This window comes from Eutrigla gurnardus, assembly GCF_963514095.1.
Source record: "Eutrigla gurnardus genome assembly, chromosome: 1".
NCBI classification, from domain to species: domain Eukaryota; kingdom Metazoa; phylum Chordata; class Actinopteri; order Perciformes; family Triglidae; genus Eutrigla; species Eutrigla gurnardus.
The window spans coordinates 3,876,133-3,886,360 of NC_139915.1; the positions used below are offsets into that span (position 1 = coordinate 3,876,133).

Genomic DNA, 10,228 nt, shown 5'->3' on the forward strand with positions numbered 1-10,228 from the left:
AGGTGGGTAGTCCGAGTCCAAAGTCCGTCCGAAGCTCAGAGCCGACTCGATCAGCCCTTTTATACTCAGCTTGGCCATGTTCAGCAGGTTGGCTCGCTCCATGGCCATGGGGTCTCGCAGCGCTGCACACACACACACACACACGCACACGCACACGCACACACACACACACACACACACGCACGCATGCACGCACGCACGCACACACACACACACACACACAATAATATTAAATTTAAGAATAACACGTGTATGTAATACAGGTACAGTGGGTTCATTTGCACAGTGTAAAAACAAATGCCGTTTTTAAAAATGCATAATAAAAACGTAAAAAATGTAACATCAATTCATTATTGCTTCATTTACATACAGGATGCAAAAATAATTGGTCGTCTATCTTAGAACTGTGAATGGCTTCATTCTGATGAATATCCAGTCATCAAACCTTAGTTAGAAACGTGAGTATGACCGAAAGGTTTGTGTCTGATAGATAAAACCGAGTCAGACTGTCAGAAACATGCTTCCTGCACTTTGAAGGCAGAATCCAACCTAAAATCTTTATCTGTATAGAGTGTGTAATCACTCTTCCAAACCAGAGTCGGATGAATTAGCTTACATTTACTTAGCCACACTCGGTACATACATTTTTATAATGTTGCTAGATATTTGCCTTGTTTGCAGCTGTTGAGATACACATACACATAACTGTCTTACTGCAGCCTCAGCAATCAATAGCTGGTGTGAACAGACATGGTACTCAACATGTCCATGGCAGGAAGCCTTCCGTAGCCTGTAGCCTCCCACAGAGATATGCTTTTAAACGCTCTGCGTGTGCACCGACCTCTGGGTTAATGTGTAGTCGAACACCAGAGCGACGGAACAATGTCAGGTGATTAAGTGCAAATACGTTGCCTGGCAATGTAGACAAAACTAAAGACCAAGCAAACGACAAATCAACGGAGGATTTCTTGGGACGAGCAGCATGACAGAGAGCCCCGAGGATGCTGGGGGAAAAAAAACAGTAACCCTTTGACTGTCTGTGTCGACATGTGACTTCTCCTATACAATACATCAAATGCTGAGGACGGAAAAGCTACAACAACAATCTGGATGGTTCCATTGTGATTTAAATTGTAATGAAATGGTTGGGATTTAAATGGTCCTTCTGAGGAGGTCATTCTAATTTAATCTACTGTGTTCGTGTTCAAATAAAAGACGTGTGTGTGTGTGTGTGTGTGTGTGTGTGTGTGTGTGTGTGTGTGTGTGTGTGTGTGTGTGTGTGTGTGTGTGTGTGTGTGGGTGGGTGGGTGGGTGGGGTCCCGCTGATAGACGGACACTGGCTGATGGATGCATAGAAAAAATATAGCTAAGACAATATAGCTCAGAGCTCCACTAAATCAATATAAGATGTCGCTCAACAGATAATATTAACCAGCAGCTATGATATAATAGTATGATTCACAAACAAACAAACAAAAACAAACCTTTGAGCTTCTTAAATGTGATTATTCACTGCTTTGAACTGTTTTACATAACAGATAACAAGACAATCAATAGATTTGGGTTTTGGACTGTGAGTCGAACAATACGTCTCCATGTTCTCTGAAAAATTGTGATGGACGTGTTTTGCAAGTTTCTGACATTTAACAGACAGATGAAAATAAAAATAATGAACGTATGAAATGAATAGCGGGGCGGTACGGGGATGTCGTGGTTAACATTGATGCCCGTCAGGGCTTTGAACCCGGCTTGGTCTGGTCCAGCCTTCTGTGTGGAACTTGCATGTTGTCCCTGTGTGAGCGTGGGAAACCCATGCAGGCGAGTGACTCCATGACCTCTAAACTGCCCGTAGGTGTGGATGTGAGGTTGTCTGTCTGCTTGTCTGTCTGTGTGAATGCCTGGACAGGTCCAGGGTGAACCTGGACGCCTTCACCCTGAATCCTGACAGATGGATGGATGAAGTTAGTTCTGGTTGTATAGGAGTTCATACTGTCACAAACATACGGTTTGGTGGGATTAAACAACAACAGCACCGCTGCTCCCATTAACAGACAGGATGTGCCATCAGAGCAGGAGATCTATAAAACCAACCATCACTAGGTTTGTCACACTGGCACATCTAGACCAGCTGACCAGAGACTGATGAGCAAAGCTACGTTAGATCCCTGTGTGTTCCCCTACAACATCCCACCGTCTACTATGAACCAGACACCCCTCCACGCACCGCCCTGCTGCTGACAATACTCCACCTTGGACGGCCAAGCCACCGGGAAGAGACGCCCTGTGCTCCGACACTTTGGGCAGCACGTGAATGCTCCCTGACAGGGTCTCGGATGCTTTCCTGGCCAAGGCGAAGATAGGAGCCTGCCATCGCCCGTCTGCTCCTCCTCCTCCTCCTCCAGCACCAGCACCTCCTCCTCCTCCTCGCACCGCGATGCTACTGTTCGCTTTATCCCCAACAGCTGCTTTCTCCTCCTGCAGCCTCAGAATCCCGAACACCTGAGCCCGCTCCTTGCCGCCGTCCGCCTCGGACAGAGCCAGGTCGTGCTCCGCGGGCGATGCCATGTCCACGCCCGTCAAATAAGAGTGTAGCTCCGGTCGTGCTGGTCGGTGCGACAGCGGTCCGATGCATACGTTAGCTGCCGGTTAGTAGGCTAGCTGCGATGGACGCTCACCCAGACGTGTGTCCCCCCCCGGCCGAAGCAGTGACAGGTCTCACCCAGTCCACAATCAACCGTCGTCCCGCACCTCGATCTACATGGTGAACGTTAGCATCGTTAGCGACGTCAGCAACGTTAGCAACAGCGGCGGCGACGCGGGCGGCTGCTCCCGGGATACAAGTCCGATCATCGCGGTGTCGTCGAGATTCACAGCCAGCAAACCACACCGACGGCCGGGCTTCTGGCGGTGCCGTTGCCCCTCCGGAGGGGCGGTGTCAACGGGCTCACAAGACACACACAAAGGCAGCACTACGTCATGGCTTCAGTGGCTGCTGCCGTGGGTGGGTGTGCCGCCCCCTGCTGCTGGAAGTGAGAACTGCAGGGCCGCATCCAGGTGGAGGATGGTAAACTGCGTGTGCGTGTGTGCGCGCGTTTAATGGAGCTGTACCGTGGTACTTGTTTATGTACCTCAGAATATATATCTAAATATTTCAACGTTTTTTTCACGTAAAATAAAAAAAACCCCAAAATGCTACTTTCATTTTAATATAATATAATTGTCAAACAGAATAATATGAATGTACTTTTACTAGCATTTATCCAAGTCAAGGATCTGAATACTTCCTCTGTGACTGTATTCCTGGTCATTTTGGCAATAATATTCTGTGTGTATACTAGTAGTACTAGTAGTACTACATTTTGTTTAATAATTTTAGACAAAATGTATATTTTTTTAAGACATTCCTTAACAATGCGTAATAAATACCGATGATAAACAGTTAAATTAAGTTACGCACTTTTTTTTATTATTATTATTATTCTCAGATACATTTACAGGGTTTGACTGGTTGCTTGTTAATCATTTGTTGGTGGGTGGGGTTCTGCAAGGGGGGAATTCGGACTCATGACCTCAGTATTTCCATGAACCTACAGAGGAAAGTTCTTAAATAGCAATTCAAACCCCGTATTCAGTAGAACTTAGAAGCTGATCAGTGGAAACAATGAACACCCACACAGGCACCAGTAAAGAGGTTTAGGCTGTGTGTCTTTCTATACCCTGTTTAAGGTTTCTAGTGGAACAATCATGCAACATGAAATGCGTGGCGTATGCAACTAATGATGATTTTAATCATCAATTGATTTGATGACTATATCCTTGATTATTCGTCTTATTATTTTAGTCTATAAAATGTCATAGAATGATTTTGTTTGTTTTGTGTGACCAGCAGTCTAAAACCCAGATATTCACTTTACTATAATGGACAACTAAGAAAACAAGCAAATATTCACATTTGTCAAAGGTGAAACCATCTGCGAGACTTGCTTCCTTAAATTAATTTACTTTCACTCACATTAGGGCCAATGGATAACACGCACATTCCTGTTTATTCTTAAGGTTTAGGGTCGGAGTGGAAACAATGTTTTAGTGACATGAATCGATGGAACTGTTATTCACAAGTCATTCCAGGGACATTGTATGAAACCAGGTTTTAGTAGGAGTTGACAGGCGTTATCATAGAATAGATAGGTTTATTATCAAAGAACACTTGCCGACCTACCTTGGCTGTAGGCTAACCGCTCCATGCTCTCGCTGTGAGTGATGCCCCAGCGGTGGAGACTCTGAGGGGAGTACATGATTGTAAATCAAGCAGATCCCTGAGTCATGGGGTGACTCCCAGTGTTCTGGTTTCTGTTGGGACAGCGGCCCAAAGTTATGTTTTCTGATTCCCTGGAACCAGATGACACTCTTATATGGTTTGCTCCAGTTTGGGCACAGTCTCAGGATGGGCGTCTCTGCAGAGCTGTGCAAGACAGCCTCGAATCTTAGAAGCAGGGAGATAAAAAAGAAAAGAGTGTAAAAACACATTTCAGCACACCGGGGAATGCAAATGCTTTTGCTTCTGTGTTGTACACAAAACAAGGATAACTTCAAGGATTATGTCAAAACAACAATACATATTTGCCTTCCATTCTTCCTCACTGAGTCAAACAAACACCACTCACACCTCCACCACAAGAAGAGGCAAATCACTGTCAGAAATCTTATATGCCGGAAGCTTCTTCCCTCAGACTCTAATACGTTTAGATTCAATGTTAACATCATCACTGGAATTCAGAATAGAAGGAGGTTTTTTACCTTTTCTTCAAGTGGCAGCTTATGAGAAATGCATCCGGTGGGCCTCCACCTCCCTGTGATGTAAGAGGAGAATGTCAAAGCCTCCGATCACACCAACAACCAGCGTTAGCTCCATTCCACATAGTAAGAGAAAGTGTCACAGTTTGGAGGCTACAGCTAACTTTATTACAAGCGGCACCGATGTTTTTCCTCTTTCTCTGTTGTCCCTGCCTCTCTGGGTCTGCTGGTCACTCTCTCTAATGACTGACGGCTGACCAGGGATCATATGACGGCCTTCTTGCAGATCCAAACAGCCCTCAGCTGAGTCTCTCTACTGCCATCGTCCGTTCTGTCTAATTCAGCATGAGGACTCATGATTCAGGGTGCTGCTGGCTTGGTGTTATATATTTTCAGTTTCTCTGTTTACCTATTTATTGTTTGACTTGTCTTTTTTACCCTGATACCCGTTTGCTTCCCTGTCAACATTGCAATAATCTGTGAGTCTCTCTTCTGCATTCCAGCAGGTTTGCTTGCCTGTGCATTTTTGAGGCTGTTCACACATTCATTGATAATAACAACAAACAACTATGCATCGCATTTGGGCCTAGAATGGATTGGAATTGAACGTAACTTATATTTTCAAACCTATAACAATGCCAGTAGCTTAGCCTACACGTCTGTATTTCACATGAAATGTAAATGTAATACAGGCTCTTTTGCAGTTTCTCATTTTTCCATCTTTCTCCTGCGGCCTTGCGTCCACTTTCCTCCTCCGCTCTGTCTCTCTGCTCTCATCTCTGAACCACACCTAAGCAAACACTCTACTTCCAGGGTGGGATGTTTGTACCATGTGACCGTGTTAACAACCGTAGGAACACACCCTTCTTTACAGCAGACAGCCGGAACAACCAATCAATAGCCTTCAAAGGGACCTCTCTCGACCAATAGGGCGGAGAGATGCTGTTTCATAGTAGCAAGCCTTTCATTCTGCAGTAGTGATGGAGTGGTGCTATGCGCAGATTCTGATGCTGTAATTTCTTAACTTTGATTAGCAGAAATTAAGAAACAGGGAGTATACTGTCCTACGAGAGCAGAGGCAGGCGTAAAGTTCACACAGTGGTATAAGACGCCGTACTGTGATCAGACTAACATCATCCCTCATGAACATGTGCGGTATGTTATCATGCAATTATTGCATCTCACCTCGGGGCAGTGCAAAGCAGCGACACTGTTCTGTTCTTGATTGTTCCTGGCAGAATGTACAGTCCGAGCTTTAGGGTGTCAGTCTCCCGTCAGCTGTGGCAGCGACCGGCAGCAGTCAGGTACCATTACTTCCACACAGATGATGAAGAGATATCTATCTATCTCTCTATCTATCTATAGAGGTACTGTTGTGAAGCTTCCATAGTTCTGAAGCAGTAAGCCGGTACACACTGTGGAGACATCACCAACAGGAACCATCACCCCACACAGCACCCAATCACAAGAGAGCAGGAAGCCAGGGAGGGAGGGAGGGAGGGAGGGGGGAGTAACACTACAAAGGGGGAGACGAGAGGAGGCTCATATGGGGTTAAACAGTGGGGGGGATAAGAGAGAGGCCCATTCATATATTAGCATAATACACTGCTCATACCAACGTGTATTACATGAATATATGAATGAAAATGTACAAATGTTGGTGAACAAGGCTTTCTGCATCAGAGGACGGTCAGGCACGTTGTTACCAACCAATCCCTGAACAGAGGGGGAGGTCCTTGTTCAGACAGACCAGAGATTAGTGTGTGTGTGTGTGTGTGTGTGTGTGTGTGTGTGTGTGTGTGTGTGTATAACTGAATGACTTTGCAGCTATAGAATGAAATATCACTGCAGCTAGAAAGCATTATCCCTAAAATATATGTACTCATGCTTTTCTGTAAACCAGAATGAGCCACAAAGACAAATGGGATTATTGTACACCTGGATGGATGATAAAAACGAATACTTAATTTGTAATAATAATAATAATAACGTAAAAAAAAACATTTTGCTAGCAACTACACTTAAATTTGATTTGACAGTGCCTTATTTAAAATCTATCCACAAAAACAACAGGAAGTGAGAACTCTTTCTGGAGCAAGAAAATATTTATTTGTAAAAAAAAAAAAAACTCAATAAATACAGTAGAAATTACTCCTTTCAGAAATATAAAGGAGATATCTTTATACAGTTAATGAGCTGTCTAATCTACAGATAGATACAGTTAGATTGTATTAGATTTTACAGCACATTTGTACCTAATTAAGTAACAACTCAATGTTTACCTGCATTCAAAATTAGGAGACTTTCTCTGTTTTCAACCCAATAAATAAAGCTCTCAAGAGACAACTCTTACAACACTGATATGTTTAATAGCAGTGATCGAAAAATAAATATTAAAAAGTATTATTTACACATCACATAAGAAACCCTACCACCAAACATACAACATGTACGGTCTTACAATGAACCCTTTAGTCCTCAAACTCTGCAGCATAAAGCACTTGCTGGAATTTCATCCGTACCTCCATGCGTTTTTTAATGGTGAGCCTCTTCAGTGAGGGCAGAAGGCTGAGGAGAAAAAGTTCATCTTCATCTCTGAGGTTGCTGAGCGCGTCTGCAGAGCTCATCTCAGTTTCTGTGCTGGTTGGCCTTTTACGTTTCAGAGACACTCCCATCTCCTGATGGTTGTTTGGAGAGGACTCCACAAGAGAAACGCTCGTACTAACGATGGGCAAGGGACAGTGCTGCTCCTTCTCGTCTTCATCTCGCTCTTTCACCACATCATCACCACTCCCAGCTACCTGTGTGGCATATTATATATATAATATATATATATATATTCATAAACATACACACACAAATACACATTATATATATTTATAAATACATACACAATCATAATAAAATAAAATAAAATAATAAAAATAATAAATAATAATAATAATAAAATAATAAAAATAATAAAAATAATAAAATAATAAAATAATAAAAATTAATTATCAATTATTATTGTTATTATTATTATTATTTGTGTACAGGATAACATAAAAATAACTATGGATCATCAATCTATCAATAGTGATCTCTTTCAGCCTCAAAAACCAAGGCTGTACTATTTTGTGTTATCGGTTTACCACCATGTGCTTTTATTTTGAAAAACAAACCCGGATATTCAGAGTGCAGAATGTCAGTTTGATGTTCTCCCGAATGCGAATACTTTGTACAACATTACATCTAGTGAGCGTTTTGGATGTACAGCTGTGTATTAATCATTATTACACGTTGTAACGTATAATATTATAACGTTATATGTTATTCAGAGTGCAAATGTGATTACAGTTAGCAGTTATGCTAACGTTAGCTAACGGTATCACTCAAACTGCTAACCGAGCTACCGCTAATGTTTGAAGCCAATCTATTTTGAACAGACAGACAGACAGGCAGGCAGGCAGACAGACAGAACACACCTCGTCCCCAGCCTCCACCCTGGGTTTGACGTAGGCGCTCAGCCAGGCCAGCTGGTTGAACAGCACCGGGACGGGCCTCTCCAGCGGGTCGTCGGGGAGCAGAGGCGAGCTTCTCTTGGCCAGACGCTTCTTCGCCTTGCAGAACTTGTCGCGTAGATTTTTCCATTTCAGCTTCACCTCCTCCTCCGACCTCCCCATGTTGTCTGCGATGTCCCTCCACGACAGATGCCCCTTCAGGCTGTCCTTGTAGTCCCGCCGCGACTGGTCGTACAGGTTCGGGTGTTCGCGTATTAAGTCCGCGAGTTTCTTCTCGGTAGTATTCATATTTCTGTGTTCTGCTTCATCGCGAAGTCCTTTCGTCGGCAGACAGCGACCTGGTTCGTCCTGCTCAAGCGAAGGAAGTGCGAAGCTCCATTCATTCAAAATAAAATACAAATAAAAATAAATAAATATATATATGTGTGTGTGATATATACATGATTTATACATATATACAAGTTATCTCCACTGGTTTTCACTTCTTCAAATGTTGATTGTGTGTAGTATTGGTATAGTTATAGACGTTATTTGCTCCTGCATAAAAAGTTAGTGGAGCAGCTTTAGAGCTGAAAGCCCCAATTTTTTTTTATGTTTAAAATTCAAAACAGAATCTATCTAAAAAATGTCCCAAGAAAAGAGGCACCCATCTACATTACATTATACGTTAATTCTTAGCACTGTGCTTCCTGCCTGTCTCCACTAGATGGCGTGTTCGCTCTTGTCTCTATTTATTGGTGCGAACATATTTATTATTATTCTTCCATCTGTTTTTCAGCATCTCAATCCTTCCTGATATTTCAACGTAGAAACTCCATTGAAACATTAAAAACATTGAACTCAATTCTGCTGTTACTATACTCATCCAAACCGTCAATAAAGATTTTCTGTGAATTTTTCCCAATTTAAATGAATGGTCTAATGTTCAAACTTGACACAAATTCATGCATTTGTATGTATTTTTAGCTATTGATTTATCAAAAAATAAAAGCAGAAGCATGTATAGAAGCTCTATTCTAACAGGAAGTGGAGGATGAGCCTGTTTTTCATAATAAATGCTTCCAATTCTCACAGTGTGTTCATGAAAACTAGGGATTGATCTAGTTTTTCAAAATAAAAAACCCAGAGACTAACTTCATCTGAACAGATAATATTCTACCGGTGTTTATATATTTATATAATAGATATTTTCAAGGGCATTCGTACAAATTAAACCCATTTCTAGTTATTCCTACTACTTCACTTTCTTCATACAGATTACAGTAAAGCAGTGTAGCTCCTTTTTTTTCTTAAAATATTTGAAATAAGTGAAGTTCATACAAATACAAGTTTTTCAACCAATTCTTACACATTTAAATCAGCAATTCAGCATAACGTCATCTTATCAGCACACTCTTCAGAACTTGCATCTCTCCTTCTCCGAATGTGTTGACTCAGTGAACAGTTGAGCTAGTTAAATGAACCCAGTTTAAAGGACACACGATACCGTCCTCGACATAAAACCATTTAACGGCCTTCTCCTTTGAAGACAAAGTAAAGGGACTAGAAATCATGTGGCTGAGTGTGTTGGGTTGTCATTGTCCATAATGTTTGGGGATTATAGTATTTTATTCTTTCTTTTCCTCCCGATGTGTGTCTTTGGGGTTTAAAATATTTTTATCCATGCTACTGAAACATAGTAGTGGTAAACGCACACCAGAAGTGCTGCTTATGGTATGAAGTTCGTAATTAACATAATTGCAATCAGGTTGGGGATGGCTTTTTAAGTGCACGTTTTGTATATATATCCCTGTAAAATGTAATTGTTTGCCAAAAACATCATAATAAATCATTTGCTGTGGTGTGCAGTTCTCTAGTTTATTCTATGTATAAACTGCTGTCCCTCTTATGAAAAATATCTAAATTGATTTTCTTTAAATGCCATTACATAT

The 10,228-nt window shown here is 42.0% G+C and overlaps 2 protein-coding genes across 4 annotated transcripts in view; both read right to left on the reverse strand.

Annotated features, from left to right (window-relative positions):
* The window catches only part of rufy2 (RUN and FYVE domain containing 2), a 36,941-nt gene extending 32,458 nt beyond the window's left edge, over positions 1-4,483 (reverse strand). Inside the window, exons 1-2 of one of the 3 annotated variants that reach the window (XM_084015016.1) lie at positions 4,220-4,483; positions 1-122 (exon numbers count right to left, since the gene is read on the reverse strand). The exon at positions 1-122 is cut by the window's left edge and continues 52 nt beyond it. In XM_084015016.1, coding sequence (XP_083871142.1) covers positions 1-122; positions 4,220-4,295 — 198 coding nt within the window. In that variant the 5' untranslated portion in view covers positions 4,296-4,483. Of the gene's footprint in view, positions 123-2,249; positions 2,976-4,219 lie in introns of those variants that run through there. The other 2 variants (XM_084015015.1, XM_084015017.1) reach the window with 2 other exon arrangements.
* Positions 4,484-6,965: 2,482 nt separating this feature from the next.
* On the reverse strand, positions 6,966-8,646 carry LOC311014962 (uncharacterized protein). The gene is made up of 2 exons (XM_084011935.1): positions 8,262-8,646; positions 6,966-7,595 (listed from the first exon to the last, which is right to left on the reverse strand). Exons 1-2 carry the CDS (start codon positions 8,583-8,585, stop codon positions 7,266-7,268), a joined length of 654 nt encoding a protein of 217 aa, XP_083868061.1. The 5' UTR covers positions 8,586-8,646; the 3' UTR covers positions 6,966-7,265.
* Between the last annotated feature and the right edge of the window lie 1,582 nt (positions 8,647-10,228).